This window comes from Daktulosphaira vitifoliae, unplaced genomic scaffold (assembly GCF_025091365.1).
Source record: "Daktulosphaira vitifoliae isolate Bord-2020 unplaced genomic scaffold, ASM2509136v1 Scaffold_1, whole genome shotgun sequence".
In the NCBI taxonomy this organism is placed as follows: domain Eukaryota; kingdom Metazoa; phylum Arthropoda; class Insecta; order Hemiptera; family Phylloxeridae; genus Daktulosphaira; species Daktulosphaira vitifoliae.
The window spans coordinates 51,510,210-51,537,858 of record NW_026099572.1 but is presented as its reverse complement, the minus strand read 5'-3'; the positions used below and the strand labels follow the sequence as shown (position 1 = coordinate 51,537,858).

At 25.5% G+C, this 27,649-nt stretch overlaps 3 protein-coding genes across 3 annotated transcripts in view; all 3 read right to left on the bottom strand.

The window, feature by feature from the left end:
* Positions 1 to 27,649, bottom strand: part of LOC126896988 (tight junction protein ZO-1) — a 158,164-nt gene that overhangs the window by 83,834 nt on the left and 46,681 nt on the right. The window lies entirely within an intron of this gene.
* LOC126897023 (CDC42 small effector protein homolog) lies at positions 500 to 19,896 on the bottom strand. The gene is made up of 4 exons (XM_050670364.1): positions 19,621 to 19,896; positions 6,197 to 6,322; positions 2,857 to 3,027; positions 500 to 1,465 (listed from the first exon to the last, which is right to left on the bottom strand). Exons 2-4 carry the CDS (start codon positions 6,281 to 6,283, stop codon positions 1,457 to 1,459), a joined length of 267 nt encoding a protein of 88 aa, XP_050526321.1. The 5' UTR covers positions 6,284 to 6,322; positions 19,621 to 19,896; the 3' UTR covers positions 500 to 1,456.
* Positions 22,994 to 26,324, bottom strand: LOC126896991 (another transcription unit protein). The gene is made up of 7 exons (XM_050670307.1): positions 26,079 to 26,324; positions 25,360 to 25,956; positions 24,927 to 25,293; positions 24,694 to 24,856; positions 24,400 to 24,615; positions 24,132 to 24,327; positions 22,994 to 23,204 (listed from the first exon to the last, which is right to left on the bottom strand). The coding sequence occupies exons 1-7, from the start codon at positions 26,104 to 26,106 to the stop codon at positions 23,101 to 23,103; spliced, it is 1,671 nt and encodes a 556-aa protein (XP_050526264.1). The 5' UTR covers positions 26,107 to 26,324; the 3' UTR covers positions 22,994 to 23,100.

The following is a 27,649-nucleotide window of genomic DNA, read 5'->3' as shown; positions in this document are numbered from 1 at the left end:
TGGCTACGATTACATACATAGCCAAATGAAAGCCACGCTGAAGTATCTTAGTAGTCTAGCAATGGACATTAACTTTCTTTATATTATTGTACTACATCAGAATTGCGTAGAGAACACTAGGCAGAACTAATACATTAATATTGCAATCAGTAATCAATATTTTAGAATTAATCAATTGTTCACATTATTACCTCTATATTACTAAAAAAAGCGTTATTAACATTTATAACTTATAAATATCATAAAAATGCATGTAATTTGTGTTGTTCATGAATGTTTTTATTAAACATTCATTGTTTAAAGTAATAATAACAAATAAGATATTCTGAAATAAGATTCAAAATCAACATTGAAATTCTATATAGAATTTACGTTAATATTAAGTTAATATAAGTTAAATATAAGTTATACCAAAAACTGATTTATTACCAACAAAATTTTTTATTTTTTGAGATTAAAATACTATAATGCTTTCACGGCAATTATGCAATATAATAAATATCCACATTTACAATATTATTTAATTAAAAAACAAGTATAAATTAACTTTTAAGCCTATAAAATTTAAATTGTACATAATTCTATACTATTTGAACATTCTCAATTTAAGTAAAATATATTTTAACAAAAAAAATATTAAACAGATCAATTTTTAGTTATACAAAATCAGTACATAGTATATTTAAACATTTTTGATAAAAAATTTAATATAAAATTAACACAAATACACTTCATTTAGAAGTAATGGGCAGTGTAAAATGTTGAAATTTTTAACTATTAATTAATAGTACTAGCAAATATTTAACTTTTTCAATTCATTCAAACAAAAATTAATTATCTTTTTTTAAACTATGCAAAATCATGTTTCTTTATTAAACATATGTTTTTTTTTTTTAATATAAAAAGGTATTAATTTATTCAATCAAAATTAACAAATTTAAATAGCAAAACTTTTATATCAGGTTTATCATCTAAGGTAATACGAATTAAGTCTTTAAAGCTGTACAAATATAATTATTTTGATTCATAATCAGCAATATTATTATTGTTGTATAAACATTGTTACCAAAAAATAAATGTATGAACAAAATAAGATGAACAAATTATAACATTAAAATTTAGTTTATATAAATAATAATAATAACTATCATTATAATTATAAAAACTCGACTAGTTGGCACAAGCATTTGTCAAGATAGTTCATCATATACAGACTTTACTAACAAACCACTTCACAATACATATAAAATTTAAAAATATAGTAAAAAAATAGCTTAATACAGTAATAATAATAGTTGACTAACCAACAGAGATATTAAAACTAGGAGCTAACTGATGCATTATATTATCCATATATGTCTGTAGATTAAAAAAAAAAATGGAGTAACAAATCATTTTAACTTGGGTTAATGAGTACTTCCTTAATCACAGCAGTTAATGATTCACAGAATAGAGTTCAATTAGCCTGTGAAAAAAAACTTAATATTACAACATACTTAATTAAAATCATTACTTAATACACCATACTAAGAAAAAAGTATAGTATTTAAAAATTTTAACACTAACTATAATTATAACAAAAATGAAAACTTAGAATGTAAAATTTTTTAACTATAATTCACTTATGATAAAAATAAATACTTGAAAAATAACTCAATCAATTACTTTATTTAAAGTGATACATTTATCATAAACCACTCAATTACTCACAAAATGAATAAAATAATGAAGTAATTTTGTATTTTTAGTTTCATACATTTCACGACTTATCTGTTATTAATTACACTATAAATTCTTCCCTCATACCTTATAAGGGTGACTACTTTAATTTTTCAAATGGTAACATACCAATTAACTAGCTTATGAAATAGGAAAAGATCTGATTAAGAAAATAATAATAAAGGTAGATAACAAGTATTGGGCCAGTATTTCTTAAGTTATGGCAATTATAAAATATACAGAGAGAGGTGCGTGGGTATGACTATTATAATAATTAAATATTTCTTGGCTTTACCCCTCTTGCCCACGTATAAAAATGATATAACTTCCGAAGTATTAGTCCAAAAGTTATTATCGGTCTATAATTTTCCTAATTACGTAATTTCCTATTGTATAAGCTGGTTAAATATGTATGTTTCCATTTAAAAATCGAAGTTGATAAATTTTTAAAAGGAAAGAAGGGAGATAGGAAAAACTTTTTATTGAAAATTGTAAAATTTAGGATACTATTAACTTCCAGAAAGAAAAAAGAATTATATAATATTTTATATTTTTATAGATATTGCGCGAGTCTAGTTAAATACAAAATTTCATGAATGTTTTAACACATTCATATCATTCTGTATGTACACAAAATTAAACGTAACACATAATTATTACTACTATAACCATAGGTCAAAATTGGTAAAATTATAAGTTGGTTTAAAACTTCAAACTTTTTTTTTTTTGGTGTCAATTTATCAATTGACGCCCCAAAAAGTTATAAGAGATAATGTTAAAATGTAATTAACAGCTGATAAATCTAGAAATATATATTGTATTTATTTTACAAGACATTACGATCTACAAATGGTAATTCGTTTATCATGAATCATTCGTTCATTACCAGTAGAATATGGATTACCAGAAGAAGTGTTGTAAAAAAAAACCTTTATATAGAGTTAAAATAAAATTAATTACGTTGAAATAATTAAAAAATATAAACAAATTAAGAAGTATTTATTATTTTAGTATTATCGTAATTATTACATTTGATTTTTAGTAGTGCAAAACATAATAGATATTGTAAATAGATTATTATAAGTAATATTTGCAAAACACAATAGGTCACCTAGTATATTGGATTTTTATAATTACCTCAATGATAGCTTCATAACCGCCTTTGGACTGCATTTGCCCGTGAATAGCATTCAACCTAGACGAACCCATTTCCACATCAGACGATCCAATATGACCGGTATGTCGGAAATTCGTGGGTGCGCCAATCATCGATCGGTCAATTCGTACTCGTCTAACGTGGCTTTTTCCCTAAAAAAATATAATAAACAACATCAGATACGTCACTAGGAGGTGTTATGATGGCCTGCGGTCTCAGCATGAATTTGCTCTGGACCAAGGCTGGCCCCCCAATTAAAGTATGATTATTTTTACCAAGTATTACTAAAAAGCAAATATGTATGGAATTAAATTAATGTGATAACTCCTAGGTACACCAATTATTATCATGATTTTATTTTAATTATTATAATCCTAAAAAAATTATCTGAAAAATTATATAGAGTTTACTAATGAACATATAAATATCCAATTACGAACTATATTCAACATTTAAACCTATAACGGAGCTATCTTATAATATATTATAATAAAGACAACACTTGAAAGTTAAACGGACCGATCAAACTATTTAAAGTGGAGGTTTTTTTAAAAAAATGAAGCGTATAAACTATCATTTTAATATTACTGGTGATTTCAAAATATCACACCAGTCTCATTCTAAAAACATAAATTCTATCTCATCCAGTACTTGCTTATTATAACTAAAAATTACTATTTAGAATATCAAATAGTTATATTATATAAATATTGAAATGAACAATTTAATAAATCCAATCGATTTATTTTGAAAAATACAAATTTGTCTTTAATGAAATGTATAAACTATCTATTATAAAAATAACATTACCTGTTATCTAGAAGAATTGTTAAAAAACAAATTTAAAACATTAGTGTCAAATTTTATTTGTTAATTATGTTTAATATTATTACATTATTTTTATTTAGGTTTATTTACAAATGAACATTTCAGCACGTGTATTAAGATATACAAGGCGATTCAAGGCGATATATAACGCTAACCACTGGATTTCTCTTAAAATTATAATGGAGTTCAGAAAATTATTTTTGATATTTTTTAGTTTCTTATATTTTTCGAGTTATCAATTATTAATTACTTTTTTTAATTATCTCTTATATGTAATTATACATATTTAACTAGGGTTTAAATTAACACTAAAACTGTTATAAGGAATAAATGAATAACAAATAAATCAAGAAATATATGAAACTAAAACATACTAAAAATAATTTTCCGACCTTAAATATTATTTTAAGAAAAATCAAGTAGTTAGCACTAAAATAATAACACTGTATATACGTATAGTACATGAATAATAAAAAAAAAAGTTAAAAAATATCAAATGTGTGGTATTTTTGGCTTCTTTTTTTCAATTTTCATCATACAAAATCTTATTAAAAAAAAACTGTCAAGAGCAAAAAAAAAGTTACCTAAATGTTATTATTGGTACTTTCTTATCCGTGAAAAAACATTTTTTGTACCCCCCATTATAAATTTCTAAATACGCTCTTGCATAGGTAAGTGAAGTTTCTTATAGAATATGATTGAAGGTCTCAACATTTTAGACCTCCTTCACAATCATTTTTTAGCTATGTCCCTGAACAAGATTAATTTTGATACAAGCACGTTGAACCCATTAAGATTTAAATCAACTGTCGATCATGTGAAGACACGATTGAAAATATGTATTAGATTAAATTTTTGATATTTCATGTCTAATTAAAATCCATTGAAAAGATTTAATAAAATTATACTTTTCTTGCATTATTTTATTAAAAACTTACATACTATTACATACTATAGTTATGTAAAATAAATCATAATATCGAATATTTTTTATGCTGTAAACTAATGGCATATTTAATAGTTCCTACGGTACTAGTAAACTTATCCTACACAACTAGATAACTATTCGTAAAAATAGAAATGTTTTATAATAATGGCATAATAACAGTATTATATTTAACCTAATAATAATAAGTCACAAGTAGAAAACCTACATTTGAATACATTTCCTACATTATTCACCGGATTAACTAGAATGAACAATTATTTGTTTATGAATTATTAGACTCTTCGAATTGTAATTTTACGTCTCCATACAAAAAGTTCAAGGTTCTGTCAAATCTTGAAATTTTTTATTCTACCTACACTGAAAATATAATAGGACAATGAATATATTTTTTTTTTGAAAACGTACACTATAAGATTCTTGTATAAAAGTTTAATAAATGAAATATTTTTCTCACAACGTGTTGCAATATTAAGTTTACATTATTTATTTGAATTTACCGAATATAAATAATTTTTAGTGTCAAATAAATGGTAATAGTATTAAAAAATGTTTGTATATTTTTTAGTAGTAGTAATACTTAATACAAGTTAAAAAATTAATAATTTTTTTTGAATGACATATGCTAATTACATAATAACTTAACAAGACAATTAAAATTAACACTAATTTCCTTTAGAATAAAAATATATTTTATGATAAAAGTCTGTACTATGAAATATACTTTAAGGCATGTCAATTGAGATTCTCTAAAAATTCGACCTTCCAGCTTAAGTGGCAAACATAGGTGGACATCAGTAAAATAAGTAACGCTAAAAATTAAAGAAATGCAATGATTCAAAAATTCTATTCAAATATATTTTTAGCCCCTTTTTAAAAATGTTCAACAATTACGCATCAAGGATTGAAAATTTACCAAATGATATGAAAAGTGCTTGCGTAGACACTTAAGGCTAGAACTAATTTAAGAACAAAGTGACATTTATGTACATTGTAATCATTGCAAGTAAATTCAATTGATTCCTAATATATTATGCTAACAAATAGAAGTGTTCAACGTACAAATGTTTAATTAATCAGAAAAAAAAGGTTTAGTTAATATTTAGGTAATATTTGGGAAATTAATCAAAGCATCACTTTATTTTAATAACATGAAATACATTTTAATTTAATTTCTTATGTACTATGTTTAACATGTAAAAAATGTTTTCTATGATATTCGTTTACAGAATTAACCAAAGGGTATCAGTGTTATAAAAAAAAAAAATGATATCCTACTCATAAATTATGTCTATTATAAAATAGATTAATTATCGATTGTAAATTATATTGTATACTAATCATCGGTTATATGTAAATAAACGTTCTATTAAATAGCCGTAGGTTATGAATAGCGATTAATAATTAAAACATTGCAAATTACAGTACATTATACACTTTCGAACAATATAGAGTGGGAAAAAACTAGTACAAAAAAGGCGTAGATCTAATATTTTGTTGATATACAGATACTTAAATTCTACTGATATAAAAATCCAATTACTTACTTGTTGGGTTCGTTGATTTACGCAGCATGAGAACCATTGAAATAGAATTTCACCAGGCATATTTCCCGACCTGTAACCAGCTGACATGATGTCGGTTAATCTGTTTCGACTAGTCCTCCCGTGTTACTGTAAAACAGGAAATAATTTTATTAGTCACTTAAACAATACAACAAATAATCCGACACAATGATATTTTTCAATATTTAGCTGGAAAAATACCATTCTTAAACATGCAAATCTTTCGATACTTGGTCATATTTATAAATACACACTACTAAGATATGGTCGCACATTATAACTTACAAATACACTTAATAGAAATTAAATCAAAAGTGTAAAAATGACAACATTCTACTAATAGTTTCATTTTTTTTATTATACGGATGATTTATTTATCGTTGATTTCTCCTAAAAATATAATGTTGAATTTTCTTTTGTTTATAAGTATTTATTTCTCGATTATTGAGTGGTTAAATATGTTTTAGGTCTATGGTTTAGCCCTTATAGAGGGTCCCATTTAAAAAATAGAAAATTACTAGTGGATAACAATTTTTAAACCAGTATTTCGGAAGTTATAAACATTTTCGAATTTAAACTGATTGTGAGGTATGGTGTGTTTTATTTATTATGATGCATCACTTTGCCACGTTACTCCTCCCACGTAGGTATAAAAATATTCATAACTCCCGAACTACTGGTTGAAAAGTTGTTATAGACGAGTAATTTTCTTTGTTGGATCATTGGAACTTGTTAAATATGCATGTCACAATTAAAAAAATAAAGTTTGTACTCGTATAGACCTAAAACTATTAACCACTCAAAAATCGACAAATAGATACCACTAAAAAAGGAAAAAAATTTTTTTTTTGAAATTATTATTTTGGGAAAAATCTAGTGGTCAATAATGATAAATCAATCAAGCTGTATGACAAGAGGAGTCAATCAAGCTAATATCAAACACGAAAATTGGCGTTCTTTAGATTTTTTAGCTGTTAATAAATAAAATTTCACAGTGCAGTGGCTTCGAGTTAAAAGCTACATTTTGCAATTCGCAGCTATACAATACGTAGACGTATATATTTAAATGCACACGGGCACATCATATACGTTTACGGACGACAATACAGATTTTATAACCAACGACATCGAGTAGAAGGGAACCATCTTTTTACTAGTCGTGTACACCGTACGGTAATATGTAAGTATTAGTGTACGTACAGAGAGAATAGTATGGTTGTTGAACCTCACGACTTCAATGACAATGGCAGGAACTTCTTCTAGGAGAATCGAGGGAAGGATTGCGCGCCTATAGTAACATTATTATATACCCGAGCACTCTCAAGCCTAACTATAATACGATATACGGGACTGTGTAACGGGACTAACAGGTCGTGGTTGAACAAGGTGTTGTGCTTTAATGTACTATTATCATTATTTAAACGAGCAAATAGATGACTACGCTGTTATTGTGAAGCAGAGAATAGCAAAAAACGAGAGCTTCCACGGGGTTGCATTAGATACTTATAAAATAAAAAACCAGAACTTTTATGCATATTAAGATTAAATTACAAGTATGTTTATTATTTACATACGTACGAGAACTTGCTATGATTTAATCGAAATATAGTGAAAGCAATCATAAATCTAGACAAATAAGAAGTATATTTTTTTCAATCTAATTAATGAATGTTTTGTTTTCGTATAGGTAAAATACTGTCGTATGACATCAAACTAGAAGAAACCTATCTAAGATTGTAGCCGAATTGCGTGGGTACAGCGATGGTTGAGTTGACGAGGTAAAAGTATTTTGGTAAACACCGATTTGTGAATCGATGAGTCATAGAGTAAAAAAAATGCAAACCAGTCGAGAGTTGCAATTTTTAAGTACTCTATTGTCAGTGAAGGGTCAAGGAAGATTTTTATTTGAAAGGTACACTCCAGAAATCTTTTACTTTTTACATCGTGGTGCCATTTATTAGCATAAGTAGCGACAGTTTTTTTAACAATAACAATACTTTCATTTCGTGCAAACCAATAAATAACGACTATATAAAAACAAGGTTTAAGCATTAATCTTATAAGTGCATTAAAACCCGAATTATTTCTGGTAGACTCAAATATAATTTCAATGAATAATAAAATTAGTTAAGTTGTTTAACCTTTCAATTATTTAGCATTTTTTGATAAAAATACTTAGAAATAGTATTTGGTCAGAGTAGGCTAATACACTTGATCAATCAGTGTATGATTTGATACTTTTAATAAACAATTATATAATTTATATAAGTCGATTCAAACAAATACAGTTAAGTCAGAATTATATAAGATCACGGAAAAATTCTTATTGCTTATGTGACTAAAGAGCACATGTTCGCTGTCACTATAAAACGTTCACAAAAATAATTAGATATCAATATATTTTGTTCGCTCTAGTGATGACACAGATACATAAAAACAAACCAAAATAATTGATTTCACCTCATAAAAAACTATTATAAAATTATTTTATAATTTGTAGAATATATTGATCATTTTACGCATTCTTTATATTTGATTTTTGTCTTATGGCAACTGGAGAAAGTTTCATATAACATTTATATAAATAAATATTTTATTTTCTTCATTACTAGGATGGTTATTACAGCTTTAGATAATATTTTATTATAAATGATAGAACTATCAAGTATGAATGTTTAAATTATGACAGTAGCTATAATTATATTAGATCACAATTGCCAACAGAAAAACAGTTTTATATAAAACACCAACTTAAAAAATGTACCTACATTCTTATTAGTAAAGCATTATTAATCAATAAAAATAAAATTTGCAATACTATTGATACACAAAGATTACTGTAGACTGAATGTATAATACATAGTATATGTTATAATATAACATATACTAGGCATTACAGTGCATTGGCATATAAGTACCAGACAATGATGTCATAATCAAAATAGTAGTTTCTTTAATAATATTTGAGTACAAAGTAATTTTTGTTTCAGTGAGAACTCGTGTTACATTATAAACGTTATAAAACGTGTCTATTGAAATTACAAGAACAATGTATATGAATAAACCCCGTATTATACCCTTGACATGATTTTCAAATATTATAATAAGAATTAATCATTTGTGGCTAATATTATTTAAAATTAAAAATATATTTATATTTATATAACTTAATTTACAAAGGAGTTGTTATAAATTTTTGATATGATGTTACAATTTACTTTCCATTGTAGAGCCTAAGTTAAAAAAATCAATGTCTAAACTTGAACGTCATGAAAAAAGCTTTTAAAATTGGTCACACTGGTAATTAGTATTAGTTGTTGATAATGCATCCAACCAGAAATGGAGCTGTTGCCTATTCAAATATTTTCAAGCCCTTCACTTCGTTTTTCGTCATTCAATTGGGTTTAACCTGAACTATTAACTGTATTGTTTTGTCACATTTTCTTTTTATTTGACAGACTCACTGCGCCATTTTTGCGCATATTTAACATATAACTGTATCTTTTGCAATATTTACTCGCACATTATAATTCACAGCCAGTACCTACATTGCTCTTGGAATATTATTTATTTATTATAAAAATTTAATATAATCGTATTTAATCTCGTCGTTCGCTCAATTGTATTCTTAGTATTGAAAATTTAAACTATTATTTGTACATCAAATTGATTATTACTTAACAGTTATATTCATAAGTTACACTTTAATTGAATAAAAACTGACTGCTTGGTTCATTTTATGGATAAAATTTACGACTTTAAGTTATCGATTATTTCTTATTTCATGCTAATTTATTGACTAGCTCTTTGTACACTCAGGATTATAAAAAGGATCTTATAACCCTTTTGAATTATTAAATAACATTGCACAATAAAAAATCAAAAATTTTTTGTACCAGATAATATAATTCCGAATCTGGTCTTAGAATTTTCAGATAAATTAAAAATTTAAAAAAAAATCGCTAATTAGTAAAAATAAAGGAATTACGTAATAAATTGTTCATTAAAAATAATTGCTGTTAACAATAAAACAAATATTAATAGCTCAAAAATTTGATATTAATATTATATTTAAATACATTTTAAAATAAATATGTTGCACAACCTATATAATTTTTAACTCTGAAAAATACAGTTCAATAAGATTTCGAGTATCATTACTTGTTAAGTCATAGAGGAGTACAACCCAATTAATACTTAAAATACAATAGTTTTTTCTCATTCATTGATACATGACTCATTTGAAATTGTATTAATTGATCAAGTTAAGAGAAAATATATAATTATTTTGTTGAAGCGAAAGTTAAATTTTAAAGAACTTAATTTTTTATCAATACTAAAAAAAGTTATAACAGAAGTGTTTTACTTGTAAATTAATAATTAAAATTATATCGTAAGTGATAAAAATAATCAATTGTATAAATAAAGATCAAAGATGTAAACATTCTCAGAACGTTTAAGCGAGACAAAACAAATGGACAATTAAATGGTATTTTCTATTTATAAATGTTGAATTGTAATTTGGTGCCGTGTTTTTCAATAATAAACCAATGTATGGCTAAAACTGTTCACTGATAACTAACACAACGCATAGTAACGATGATAGTTCGAAAATACGGGTATCATTTCTATGAAAAATTAAACGACCCTACTTCATTATTATTATTTGGACTTAGCTAGTAGTACAAATACAATCGAATCTCAACAAGTGAACGTGTTCAAAATACTTAATAAGAATTGTAAAATAACCTTTATATTAAAAAATATATAATGAAACTTGACGCGGTAAAAAAAAAAATGAAATTCAATAACATAAGGTTACTATTAAATTTAGATTTATGATGATTTTTGCTTACATTACAAACTGTGTTAATAACTAAACATTCTCATCTTTCGCTTAAGAATATTACACTGTACTCTATTGCTTCGTAAATGATCATCAGAATATACATTCTTGCAGAGTAAGTTGAATATAAGTAATCGTGAATTACGACTTAACGGGTCCTAAACCCGAAAAGTGTATGGGATAATAGTCTTCACAGACATTGCTACTTTTCTAATACGCAAGAAGCAAAAATTATGACGCGAGTTTAGTTAAGCGAATAACGCAGTAAATAATTTTAGATGGTAAATACCTCTTAAAACCAGTTTTGATCTGAGATTCGCAAGATTAGTCGGTTTTATTATATGCTTTTGCAATAATAGTCTACAAAAGAGGCCTGCCGTAATCAAAATTGCAAATTAAAAACTGATTAAGCAAACGTCTTTAATAAAATGTGTAATGAACACTATCATATAATGTAATGAAAATGTTATGTTGCTATTGATAATACAAAATAAAGCATCTACATAACTAGTTTATTCGGGACCCGTTTTCGCTTTTTAAGCGATTTTCGGGTACTGCACAACAATATTTTGGTTTTTATTTTAGGTAATTGATACATGGGTATATTAACAATAACACTCTTGATGTGATTACATAAACTTGAGAATAACATTAGTGTATTATTCAATGTAAGTATACTTACATAATTATTATTATAGACTTACAATGCTCGCGTTATGTTATGACGCATACATACTCTAAATAAACACAGGAGAATTGAAAGACAGTCATGAGTCCAGTAGAGACTTTAGTCAAATATTAAAAATGATACCATAACACAATGATTTATTATTGACTGAATTTCACGACAATGCTTAATATTTTATTATTCAATATGACAATAATTATTGACTAAGGCAGCTCAACTTATAGATTTAGTGTTAGGATTTATAGAAAGATATGCTAATCAATAAAAGAACAATATAATAATATTTATATCCGAGACCTTTTTACAATACAAACGTTGCAGATAGGAACGATAATATACTAGTCGAAGTGCAAACAACTTCCATTGTAGTAGGGGGTGCATCTTTAACCACACGCAACGTTTTTTAATTGTCTTGTACTGTTTAAAATCGAAAAACTATTACAAAGGAAACAAACCTAAAAAGAAAGTAAGCGTATTTCACAAAGAATGAAAAAAACGGAACAGGATATGGTACAAAAACAGCGTAATTTCTGTGAGTGTTGTACCCTTGACACAGGTATGACCCGGCAAAATGAACCGGTTTTTTTATGCTTGTTGTCTATATAATATTATGTAGTATTTTACTCAGTCTTGTTCGTTCTTCCCGCATATGCATTATAAATAACACTGTTGCCCATGTTCTATTGTCTTAATATTAGTTGTCATTAATGTGTCCAACGAAAAAAGGTATCTCGGCGACCCACAAAAAATGTAATATTTTTCAAAAATAATTTATAGACATAATAAACTATAGAATATAAATACAATATTATGCGGTTTACTTTCTCCTTTTTTAAGTAGTTACAAAATATAGTTTAAAGGTCAATAATGTCAACGTCATAACTAAATAAAATTACAGACACAAAATCATTTTATATGAATGACACTTAAAATAAGGTATCCAATAAAAAATAACATCGAGATTCAGATCCTGATGTTTCAAAAATTTAAAAATTCAATGAATTTCAAAATCAAGATTTTTGGCGAGCACAATACAGTATTCACCTATGTTAAAACCAACGGGGAATCAGTGCATAACCAAAATGTGTTATCAAACTATTATCGATCTCTATTAAAAATTAATTTTACGTGCGTGACAAACCCATGAATCACAATAAATATAATTTAATTGGTATTTTTTTGTGCAAAGGTATTTATTTTTCTACACTTAAATAGTTAATCATTAAATTCCATGCTTAAAGCACGTCAATTGTTCTTTTGAATTAGTAAAAAATTACATAACCAAGTTCAATTCATCATTTTTTCACGTAAGTAATACTTATTTATTGTATTATACCCAAAGACACGTAAAAACATAAAAAAATCAGATACCTCAAATCATAACCGAAAATATAATTTAAATGTTTTCACGAGAAGAGGGCTATTACTGAGAATAATTTCAGAAATTATTTACAGATAAAAAAAAAATATATCAGACCTTGAAGAGATCGAATCAGAATAAAGTAACTAATGCGTGTAATGTAAGAAAAAGTAAATGGGAAAAGTAGATATTGATCGTTGTATAGTCGTGTTTAAATGACCTGGGCATATTATGGACGATAGCGGTTTGGCATACCAAACACACTTCATGACGACAATGCCGAATTAAATTTACTACGGTGCTCTGTAATGATGTAAGGCAAAGTACGTGAGGACATTTGCAGCAATCCGCAGCAACTGATCAAGATATAGCTCTATGTACACATCATAGTAACAAAGAAAAGTATTTTCGACGTTTTATTGTGTGCGTTTTGAGTGCGTCTACGTCTAAAAAAGATTCAAAAATCAACCGTGCTTCCTGCGCGACCATGGAAGACCCTTGGAATTTCACCAATAAATCCCACACACATGCACGTAATAAACTGTCCATTGAACACGTGTAGTGATGTGCTGTATTTATATACAATATTCGAAATAGTATACTGTATGTTTCCTTGAAATATACTTAACAGTGCATACAATTATCATAAAACTGTCATCTCAATTAAACATAAGAGTATTAAAATTTCATTATTGTGTTTTGCAAATATCAACAACAATAATTATAAGCTAAAAAGTTGTACAATCTTTTATTCCTATCAATTCTAAAAATACATTAACAATAATTTATTTCAAGGATATACAATTCATTTTATAGTTCATAATAAAAAAAAATTTAGTTAATTTAATTTTTTTTAAAAGTCTCTTAAAAGCATCTCACACATTAACATTCACTGTTATTGATTTAAAATTAAAAGCTAACACAATGCTCAATTGACTGACTTAACAGGAATTTATAACAAATATACTTATTTATCTACTTGGTTAAGTTAACGTCACGTTCAATAAAAAAAAGTCACCAGTTTTAACAAAGAGACTTCGTAAAAAAATTAAACAATCAAGTATACTTAGAAAAATATTATGCTAAATTGTGAGTCACAAACAAAAATTGTTTGTCTCGCCCCACTCGTCACCAGTAAGTCGCTTAATAATTTATTTGTTATTTCATTTCTTAGTGGTCGTTTGAAATTGAGCAAATATAATTTNGTTATGCTAAATTGTGAGTCACAAACAAAAATTGTTTGTCTCGCCACTCGTCACCAGTAAGTCGCTTAATAATTTATTTGTTATTTCATTTCTTAGTGGTCGTTTGAAATTGAGCAAATATAATTTTACTAACGATTTGTACACATAATTAGCCACTATCTAGTATTAACAATGTAAAGCTACAATATTCGATAACATCAAAATGTAGATAAGTATTGACCTGAGGACAACAAATGAATAAGTGTTTAAATTAATTATAATATTGTTTGTATGGGCCAACGTTCAATTATAGGGTATTATAAATAACACTTAATATAACGAAAATAAAAAAATTTGTTTTAACCTCGGATTGTACAGAGGCATAAAAGTACTTCGCCTATAAAAATAGAGAATATTCCACAGATGCGTATCATTTTAGTTGAATAATTTATCTATATTAGAATGTCATTTGTATTATTTACATTGTTATAATTACAATTATAATGTAAGCCGTTTACAGCGGAACAAGACTATCGCATTTAGTCATAAATATTAAAAGTTTACAGTAAAATAAAAATTAAAGAAAAATAATTTACACTCAAAATGAAAAATACATTGCGTTATTTTTTGGTAAAACAATATATATGGAAAAAAGAAATCGGTAAATGTGATAAGTAAAAGTAATTGAAATACCTGACTTTTTTAAATTTTATTAAAAACGTGACAAAAGTATATATTTATAGATGACCTCAGTAGAGAAAACAGAACTCTATAATGTGTTTTTAAGTGTGGGATAATAAAAATTATCAATTGTTTTAAACGGTGAAATAATATTTAAATTAGACGTAAAATCGCATGTCAGCAACAGGACTTCACATAAACAACTGAATGTTATATTGGATTAAAAAACTACATGCGTATTTAATCGGTAAGCCAAAGGGCATTTTAGACTTTATTTACAAAATATAATAATCCTATAATAACGGTCAAGATATTCGTTAGTTCACTTTCTTCCAACACATTAATGTGCTGTCGACTTTTTACGGACTTCTTGCTATTAACTAATTTAGTTTAACTGAACTCTGGAATCATAACATACGCAAGCACATGTCGGAAATTAGTAGCGCATTCAAAATTAAAACTATAGTATGTTGTCTGATGGATCTTAATGTCAAAAATTTTTTTTTTATCAAACAAAAATGTGTCCATAAGAATACGATGCATTGGATGAGAAAGAATTTTTTTAGTTTACTGTTCATTTTAAAAACTTAAATATTTAAATGTATGAAATTTGAGGTTGTAGTTTTCCAAAACTATAAACATCAATTACCAGAGTGACCAATTCGATTCCAAACATAATAAATAACCTAGCTGTTTAACTATACGCCTTTTTGAATTATTTTAACGATTCGAATATATATAACGAAAGTACAGTCTTAAGTAAGAAATATAATCTTCATAATATTTTTTGAAAGATTAAGACTATTTTGAGAGAACCCAGCGATAGTAATACATTAAAACGAAAGTAAAAAAAGTCAACAAATTTTATTATAAGATAGATATGTATATATACATATATATCTGGAGCTTACGTGGGACGTCTATATACAGAGTAATAAGTTTATAATAAACCACTCAATTACTCGCAAAATAAATACAATACAAAAAAAATATTTGTTTTTATTTAGTTACATATATTTCTTGATTTACAAACTATTATTTACTTTTTAAAATCATTCCTTATTGAGATGTTTAACTTATTGGAATGTCAATTTTATTTTTTCAATCTAATTAAGAATATTACAGGTCGATATCAACTTTCAGAAGTTATAAGCATTTTATATTTGTGGCTGGAGCGAGACGTGGGTGTTATTTTAATCAGTTGTCATTTCTCAGTTTAATTTTTCCTACCGCTTAGACATAAAAATAAGAATATCTTCCGATATACTGGTCCAAAACTAGTTATGGAGTCGTCATTTTTTTTATATCATAATCTATTGAATAAGCTAGTTAATTATGTATGTTGTTAATTGAAAAAATAATGTTAATATCCCAATAAGTTATAAGGGATGATTCTTAAAAGTTAATGACAGTTTAAAATACAGTAAATTGATCAGCTAGTATGTGTTTAGCGTTGATTATGGTAACATTGTTTCCAAAATACGTTTTTCAGTAATTTTTTGTGGCTTTTTGAATTTTATATTTTTTATTTTTTAAATTAAAAATATTTTTAATATAGTATTAATTTTATTTAATTAATTAGCCACAAGTGATTAATTATTATTATAGTATATAAGTCCTAATAAATATGTTTATAATTAAGTTTAAAATAGTCTTTTACTACAATGTCTAATTAATAAGTCATTTTCAACGATATACAAATTTAACAAGGATAAATTGGGTTATTTAAAGATTATTTTAACTTAAAAATTTACTTAATAACATATTGTCAGGAGAATTCTTGAATGATTCGATATCTTATGTGTCATTAAATACTTGTTGTTGGCTAACAAAACCATTGTTTAATTCAATAAAGAAGAAATCTAATGAAACAATAGTATATAATTTTAAAATGTATAGTTTATCAAACCCAATTTCGAAATTCAACTCGATAAAAATATAATCATATTAGAAGATATTCATTTAACATTATGTATACGTTTTACCTCTTAAATTCTTAATTACTGGTAGTTCTATTTCATCGAATGGATTCAATGGAATTAAGTATTATACTGACAAAAACAATAAATTTTAACTCAAAAAGCAATTAGAAGATTTAAATATACATATATTTAAAATAAATAATTTAAGATTTGAATTATAGTTTCAGGTTCATGGACAAATGATCAACCAAATAAAGTCTTTTAAGTACATCGGGAAATAAATTTACCAAGGTCAATTTATAGTTGGTCAATAAGGAATCACTATCGTATTTTTTCTTACACCAAAAGCCTATATTGTGTTCATAAATACATTAATTGTTCCTAGTTGTACAAGCTGTTCCAAACGTGTATGGTTATTTGTAAAAAAATTGCTTTTACATAGACAACTCAATTACTTGAAAATTTAAACCCCAGCGGTCAAGGCCAAATCATTTAAACGGGTCATGTAGCAATAAAGCACTAATTATATTGTACATTATTTCTCAATAAAAACGATTGTTCATAAAATATGTATTTATGGACATCTTGAGAGAAGCCGCAAAGTCAACTAAGAAACGTGTTTTTTTTAATCCACACACTATAACTGGGTCGATTCTAGGTGGAAAATAAGAGAATTTCTTTAGTCTATTTGCAATATTCTTGGTAATTCTAAAATATATAAAAATACCAACAACCATTTCCCCTATAGGAGCAAATGTACACGCTTATTCTATACCTTAATTTAAATGCGAATTTAATTACCCTGATGATAAATCAAATCAATCGATTTTACAGTATAAAAAAATTAGTTAATAAATTTATATGCATTGTATATGTCATCCAAAACCCTCAAATCTATCAATTTACACATGTTTGAGTATTTAAAATTTAGTAAAAAACAAGAAGTGAAAATGAATAACATTTCTTTTAGCTTGATTTAATAATTATTTAATTTAACTGGTATAGAACACATCTTTTTGATTTTTACATTTTTTTGTTATTCATTCATTTTTATTTGACAATTTAACATTTTATTTAGAAAAAAATAAGATATTAATAGAAAGTTTATTTTATGAATCCGACCACAATATTACTGAAAAATAAGTCAATATAGGTTATATAAAATTATGCTATTTTATTATATTTTATGTACAATAATTGTACATAAAATAATTATTATATTATTATATATTTTATTTGTAATAAAATAAAAATGTATAAAATAATATAATAATTTATATCAATGCAATGATTAGATAAAAAGACAAAATAAAGAATTTTATTTTGTTTTTTATGGAACCCTTCACAAATTCTCCATCCAATCAAGGATTACTACTCTACAAGAAAATAGAAATATTGACTCTTGGAATTTAATAATAGAAACAGACCGACAATGTTGAATTCAGAATTTATTTTTTTGAGCTCTAAGCATTAGCGCAAGCAGAAAAAACAATATTTCAATATTTTTTTTTATCAAATTACTTTAAAAAATAAATGATTCTCAATTCAATACTACATGAAAAATCACATCAACTTTTTAAAATAGTTATCATTGTTACAATAAGATTGCTAGGGGTGCTAAAAATATCAGAGGCTTTAATCTCCCTGAAGTATACCTGGATTAAACATTGAAGACTGGGGATAATTACACAATACATAATAAATTACTACTACATACATTGCTATTATTGTCATTACTATTAAATCTAAGGAGATTTGTTTACATTGATATCATGAATATAGTCAAAGTAAAAAAGTTAAGAGGATACTATTACCCTTATACCATTTTGAACATACATATATTTTGTATAAATCTTTATAAGGACACTTATTAACTGTCATAAGGAACTGAATATTCTTACATCCTCCCTTAAGTCATACATACACTACCACCATTGACAGGTGTTATTTACAATTAAGAATATGAAGTATACAATTAAAAAATCTTTGTACAAATTAGTTTTATAGAACTTAATTTTATTATTTATATTGCAAAGAGAAACGCTATTTAAATATCTATCTCATATAATCATGATTAAATTTCTCTCAAAAAACATTTTTTTTCTCTAAAATATAAGAAATTAAAAAAAAAAATATGACTATAAATTAAACTTCAAAAAATCAGTACATAAGATCTACATTTTTATAAATAATTTTACAGCAACAATGTGAAAATTAGTATGCATTTATATTATATTTTAATTTTTTATCATACAAAAATTTAAATTATGTCTATATAATAATTTAAAGTTATATACAACAACACCTATTTTTAATTATCTCTAAACAATTCATTGAAAACATACTAAGTTAATTGTTATGATTAATATGCGATTAATCATGATTTAACAAATTAGAAAATACACCCACGCTTAATTTTCATGGTTAAAAGTCCAATAAAAATACAATGATAACAAGAGATAAATTCTGATATTGAACACTAAATTTTTACATTTTCTATAGCTGCACTAAAATAATATTCTTTAATAACTATACAAACACTACAGAATTGTCATAAATGCTGAAATTAATTAATAAGCTAAAAATTCCATAAATTTACTAATTATTACTTGCAAATAAAATAATTGAAATAGAAAAAATACCGTTTAGAGTTTACGAATACTTTTATCAGAAATATGTATTTCTACATTTAAAATTATTATACATTAATTGAGATAAAACTCACTTAGTAAGAGTTATTCGAATGACTGGAGATTATTAGCTAAAAAGCGTGGCCAAAATCAATCGGTATTACCACAGTCCAAGTACTTTCTACATCATTTGTAAATAATGTCGTTTATATATCTCGTTCAATATCTCCTGTATTGATTTTCTGGTCCGAACAGAATAAGATTGCAGTTTTATGATAACAAATAACAGCACCAGGTAATAACGTCTAAGAATTGTGCACTGCAATGGACAAACAGACAAAAACACACTAACGCTTGGCGCGCACACTCAAACACGACTCTGGGTGGTGAATCAGATGACAGACGCCGAATTAAAAATCTATGCACAACGCCCTCTAGCTGTCTTTATCACCGACTAAGCACAATTGAATTTCAAATTTTTAACATAAAACATTGATAAATTAAGATAACATATACTACTGACTAGTAGTATATAAAACCAAAACCACATTTAGAAAAAAATTTAATCCTTTTTTTTTCATTAATTAGTTATTTAATATATTATAAAACTATTTTAATGAGTTTAAAGGACATTCGAACTTTTTATTCGAAAAGGGGGTGTTGCCCATTGGTTCTCAATAGAAATTTTATTTTCTCTTTTTACGGCCCATTGAGGACGATTGTGTTTTCCCCTAAGAGGAAGTTTCTTAACAAAGTATACTCCGAGATAGGTGGTTAGTCCATCGTCAAAGAGAGGAATGACAAATCCAATCACTGAACAGATTTTTCATTCGGCAAATAGAGCCGCTTATGATTTAGTTTCTCGAACCTGAGACAGTGCACTTTAAGTACTGTGGCGTTTCCGTCTCAAACATACAACAATATAATTAATAAAAAAAGGTTCTTTTTTAATCTTTATTGAATAAATTGACTTTTTTTAAATTTTATTTTCTCATTTATCAATCAAAATGTTGGTTTGAAATCAACCAATTGCACATCTAAGTACGGTCTGGAGTTAACAAAAAAATAACTATATGCAACAGTCTTCTCCCACAGAATCATAATAATAATAGATAATGTTCATTCAGTGAATCTACTACTTATGCCTCGTTCAGAATTATGTAACTAACATATTTTATAATAAAATTTGAACTCATAAAAATACATTAAAACTAAAAAACGGTAGCACAGTGAGGTCGTAGCATAGCGTGTACAAGTATCGATGATATATAACAGTGATAAAAATCACTATCATAAGAAACGCTTCGATTCAAATCTGTAGATAGTGTTTTATTTATAGAAGGAATTATTAGATTATTTCAAAATGAACTACTATATCCTTAATTATATCTTGATTACACGTTGAATGATTTATATGTATAATATATAAATAAATAATTATTATACTAATTAATAAAATTGAAGGACTTGATACAAAACTTTACAAAAAATGATTTGATATTAATTATGAATTAAAGGTTTTACAAGGAATTTTTATCAGATATCAAAATATGCTTTTAATATTTAATTTTTTGTACTAATTTCAAATCTGCAATCAGTTTTTTTCTATCACCACTAATTAATATTTTTATATTATTACTAATTAGTTAAAAACTATAGGATATAACTATAATAAATATAGTTCTAAATATTTTTATTATATCATACATTTAAACACCATGAGTTACATAGAAATGAATAATATTTCTATTGAAATAAATTATTATGATATAAATACAAAAATATAATAAATTATTTTAACAAAATTTTGTGCTTTTCTTTAATAAATTTACTGTTAATAGTAATTGTATATATTTCTGACCATATATCAATCTAAAAAAAACAATTTTTGAAATCTTTAAAAAATTTTACATATTATATTCAACTTTAAACTTACAAGTTTAACTAAAAAAAGGTTAAACTTCAACATTATTCAATTATAACTTTCATAAAAATCAATTTTAAAGAACCAAAAAAATAGGTAAAACATGAAATTTAGTGCCAATTATTTTTAACGTATTAAAAAAATGAATTTTTAAATGTAAATACTCGTTTTTATAGTAATAATGTCATAAAAAGAGGCGATGGAAAAAATCTAAATGTAGTTATTCAATCTAAATGAGATAAAAATCAATAGAATTTTGAATTTTTCTTCACCTTAAAAAGAATTCAAAATAAAATGCAAAAAAAAGCCATTTACGGACTGACTTGGCCGCGTACCCTGAAAGTGAAACTCTAAAGTGTGATTGACTCGACAACCATAAACATAATATAAATATTTAAACTAGTTCGAAAATTCAGTCGTTTCTTTTAATATAAGAAACACAAAATATTCAAAATAAGTAAAAATTTATATTCAATTAAAGTTAGATCCAATTAACTTTTATAAAAATCGGTAGACTCATTATTATGGCAAATCTTTGTAAGGTATTTTTATATAAAAATATTATAGAAATATAAAATTAAAAATGTATGAAATCAACAATTTTAACACAAAAATAGCACATTTTTAAATATCCAAAGTTCAAAAATTTTTTTTCATACTTAACTATTTTGCTTAATTTAACTTATGATGTATATAAAAGTGTGAGTATTTCCGGAACATTTTCAAAAGTTCTATCTTCTATACGCATTTTTTAGTTTTAAACTCCCCCTGTATAAAAGGAAATGGTCCGATATATAGTATTTATCATGAAAAGTTGTAATGATCCATACATTTTTCAAAAAGTTAAAAATATAAAATCAAGAATTTTATCACATAATTAGCAAATTTTTGAATATGATAGCCATTTTCATCATGAAGACAAATCCAGAGATCAATTTTTTTTTCAAATTAAATTATATTACATAAGTTTTAATTTAAGATACATAAAAAAGTATCAGTATTTCCAGAACTTTATCAAAAGTTAATTTTTTGTGAAAAGTTTGCTATTTTGAAACCCTTTCTGTGGGCAAGTAAAGGGTCAGATTTTTAAATAATAAATACCAAATGATAGATAAATACTTAATGTATTTATAAAAAAATTTTGTTACTATTATTCTATTTTTTAAAAAGTTATGGAAGTTTTATGTAAAAAAAATTGAAAAAATGTCGAAAGAAACGAGGTAAATTTTTTCAATTTTTGAGGGTAATGTCATAGACCAGATACAATTTGTAATCTTTTAAAATATTATTCATAAAAATCGGTCCAGTAAGAGCTGAGAATAAATGGTAAAAGATACAAAAAACACAGCATAATAAAATTAATACCTTCTCAGCTATGCATCGAATCTAAAACTTAAATCTTTTTTACTTTGAGGTAAGTAAAAATGTTAATAGTTACTAAAAATATAAATACAATTAGTTTATATACTAAATAATACAATACATTTTTCTTTTTACAAACATTTTTTTTTTATTTTAAATAATAATTAATAGAATTTAAAATATACAAAAAGTTTAAATTTATTTATTTTTACAAAATTTTCTGTACAAGAGACAAATAGTTTTTATGTACTAAACAATTTGTTAAAAAAATCACTGTTTAAAAGATTGTCTAATCTTCTTCATCAGAGTCAGATACTATCCGAGTTTGTCTTTTTTTCTTGGTATCCATATCTGAGCTATCATCTTCAGATGAATAAATATTGCTTTTATCGACTATAAAATAATAGAACAAAAAATTATTTCTTAATGGATTAGACAATGATAGTTATTCTAGATATTTCTTTATCTTAAATTGTGAATTTTAAGAATTTTTTAGGTTCACTTTTTATTTTTTAATGGAAACATACACATTTAACTATTATAAAAAGCAGAAAGTTATGTAGTTTAGATAATGACTGGTCAATAATATCTTTTGGAAGTTATTATACTAGTAATATACAAGGAGATTTATTTATCATAAACCGCCTTATTAGTCAAAGAAAAATAAAAATAATATTGAACATATTATTTTGGTTTTTTTAGGTACATGCTTTTCTCATTTTTTCAATCAGGAAGTTTTTTATATATGATATAATGGTGTTAACTTTATTTTTTCAAATAGTAATATAATTAATTATTTTTTTTATTTAATAAATAGTGGTCTAGCTAAGAAAACTACTAGTTAATAACTTTTATTTAGTATTTCATACTAACGTATTTCAAATGTTATTAACAATTTAAATTAATAACTGAATGTAACACAAGGGTGTTGTTAATTTTATCACTTGTCATTGGTTTCATCATTTCTCCTGTGCTGGGTATAAATATGTCGATAACATACAAAATACTAAACCAAAAATTATTATCAACCAGTTATTTTCTTAATTAGATCACTATCTATTAAATAAACTGGTAAATAATATATGATCCATTTGAAGAAATATATCTGACACCCATATAAAATATGAATTTAAAAATAATGCACAATTATTAATTGGATAAAAACTCTATCCTGTCTATTACATACATCCAATGATATAACCTGATATTTATAATAGCCCCCCCCTCCAATATGAATAGTTAAAAATCTACAAAATTACATATTTTTCAGATCACACACTGTAAAATTGGTTAAAAGTTGAACAAAATTAAAAAACTTACTTTTTGAAATACTTGTATTCTTTTTATTAAACTTATTTTTGATGGCAGATAGAGATATGGCATTTTCATCATCTGATCCATCCTCTCTTTCTGGTTCTAAGTAAGAAGAACTTAGATTACTAGTAGCGCCTCGTTCTCTGGCTCTTTTAACTTTTGTTTCTTTACGCATTGATTGACGTAACTTCTCTTCTTCTCTCTGAAAAATAGTTAATAATTATAGAATAAAACAATTTCATATCATAAAAAAATTATTTAAAATATTGCCTACTTTGATTTTTTCATATCTATTAGCATCTGGATCAGCTCCAACTTGTGATAGAACTTTTATGCCAGATGATTTTTGTGATCTATCAGCTAATGATAAGGTAATTTTACGATGTGTAAATGATTCAGTTGAATGAGGTCGAAATGATAGTTTGGTTCGAAATACAGCTTGACCCTGTAATCCTGTACCTTGACGAATGAATAAATGATTATGATCTCCCTGTAATACAAAAATTAGACATGAGAAAATAATATAATAATTTTATTAGTAATTTTTGAAAATTAAAATAAGACTTACTACAAGTGGTTGTTTATAAACATCAAATATTTCTGATCCTAAATGCAAAGACATGCTTCCATCAGACCATTTAATTATTCTGGCATTACTTTCTTTTACTAAATTACCATCCTTATCAAATATTTCACGCCATCTAATTGTATTTTCAACTTTTAATTTAACTCTTTAACAAAAAATAAACAAAGTTATGAATATAATTGATTTCAAAAGTTATATTAAAAATTATAATCAACCTAGCACGTCCTTCTTCATCTAATGTTTCTTCTTCGTCAATTTCATCTTCATAAGTTTCTTTGTCGTATGGTCTTGTTTCAACTGATAAAAAATTAGGTAATTTTACAAAATGTAAATCACTTCCTAAATCTACAGATATTTTAGGTATTTCTACAGCTATTCGTCTTTCTGGAATAGGTTCTTCTGCTTCTTTTTCTTTATCATCTTCAGCGTTTTCATTTTCATCATCATCACTACCTTTTTCATCATTATCACTTTTCTCACGGTCTCCATCTTCATCATCACTGGTGGGTTTAGGTGTTTTTGGTTGTTCTTCGTCAGAACTGATATCATCTGCTTCACCAAATAAGTCATTTTCCTTAGGGGCTAATACAAAATAAAAATAATACATCATCAAAAAATATTTTGTCAAAAATAATATATGAAACTCACATTTTTCTGAAGCTTCAGAATCACTTTGTTTTGCTTTGTCTTCTTTATCAGATGAGTCTTCTCCAGAAACACTAGAACTTTTTTTAACAGTTCTGCGTGGTTTTTTACCTATTACGGATCCATCACTATCATCTGAATCTTGTTTAGTTTTAGATACTTCAGGAGATGATGAGTGTGACTTTTTTGATGTATTACTCTTTTGGCTAGTTGAACTTGATTTAGATTTATTGCTTTTAGCAGAGCTAGCTCTACTACGATTAGTTGAACGACTAGCATGGGATGAATCACTTTTACCACTAACTACTGATTGATTAGATGTTACTGAACCTGCAGGAGTTGCTGATCGACCTGATATAGCCGATACTGCTGATGCTACACTAGAAGCTCTACTAGTAGGAGATGGTGAGCGAGAGCCTTCAGGAGATTTAGCAGGGGATGCTGATCCCGAATTACTCCTGGAATGAGATTTTGATCCAGGAGATTGAGGTTCTGAACCTGATGGAGTATGAGCTTGATGAGCAGGTGAAGCAGATCTAGAAGATTGATTACTACTATTAGCTGATGAAGAACTAGTCATAGATTCCGAGTCGCTAGCATCTGGAAAAAAATATAATGAGTAAAACTTTACTTTACTAAAAAATAATACTAAGATTTAACAGTTAGTAGCAAATTAAAAATGTCGACTCTTATCATTATAATTATTATGTCAAAATACATACCATTATCGTGTAAATTACTTGCAACCATTGTTTTAGATTTAATTCACAAAAATATTATTAAATACAAAGACACTGAATATAAATACTAATCATAACTATAAATGATAATTTAAATCTAAAATTATTAATTATAATAATGCATATAAAAATTGTATTAATTTTTTTTTGCTTTTCAAGTAAAAATTAAAATTATTATTCAACAATAATCTTCAGATTTTTGTTTAAAAATTTGTCCATTTATGTAGTACAAACAAAACAGCAAGCGGTATGAAACACATTTGTATTCAGTTATTGTTATCAATTTTTAACAATAATACCGGGATTGATGTACCACTTAAACATAAAATGTATACCAAATACCATGTTTCACTTCTCATGGTTATGGTTGAAACTATATATATATACATATTCGGCAATATATTTGTCATATTCTATTATACGGAAGATTATTTAACGTTTATTAACTTTGTACAATAATATTTGTTAAGATTGGTCCGTGTATTTAAGTTATACATTAATTATCAAGTAAATTTCCACAAAGTAAATCAATCATAAAAGTAAGCGGCACTGACGTTAAACTACGATACTATTATAGATATTCACTTATGTGAATATATAAAAATTTTAAAAGCAACACATACAACGTCCATTATTTTAAGTATGTATGTGTTAAAAAAGGTGCTAAGATGTAGCACTTAAGAATACTTATAAAAAAAAATGGGATAAAAAAGGGTCATACAAAAAAATATTTTTTCTTTATAATTATTTTATATATTTAATAATATAAAATATAAATCTTTGATAAATAATTTCATACCTTATTTAACAACACGAATATTTAAAATAATTTATAGATAAAATCAACAGATTTATTGTTTATTTTTCTTATTAGATCAAATTCTAAGGCTGATATTTAAGTGCTGGCTTATTTACTTTATTTACATTTCATTTAATTTAGTTATTTTTATGATCATAATTTTTCATAGGCTATTACTAAAAATAAAATGTTAGTCATATCAAAAAATCTTCAATATGTATTTTCTTGTTAAATCACTTATGAAAAGTTATATAAAAATTTAATGTTCTTTCAAAATTTAAAAAATTCTCCAATCTGTTAGAAAATATTTATTAATTAATTTATAAAAATATTTGTAGCAATGGAAAAAATTTAATTTAACCAGTTAAAAAGTTTGTTTAAAATCCGACCATTTAAATTTTTTAAACATTTATAGAAACCATAGGCAATTATTAAGAACGTTTTAGATAGCAGAAAATAATAATTCCCCTGAATCCATAAATATGATTTTTGGGATCAACCGGGTATGCTAATGAAAATTGCTTTGTGACTTGGCAAACTATTAATGAGTTATAAAAGTAATGTTTGATTTATAAATGTATGGTTTAAGAATGGAAAAAGACTATTTAATTCTTTGAAATTAAGCTAAATATATTTTTACAGTGATTATTGTACAGGTTTAAAAAATATTAACTAATAACATGAAAAATTTAAACAAACCAAAAAATATACTACAATTTGATTATAGGTTACAATATAGTTCACTTAGAATACA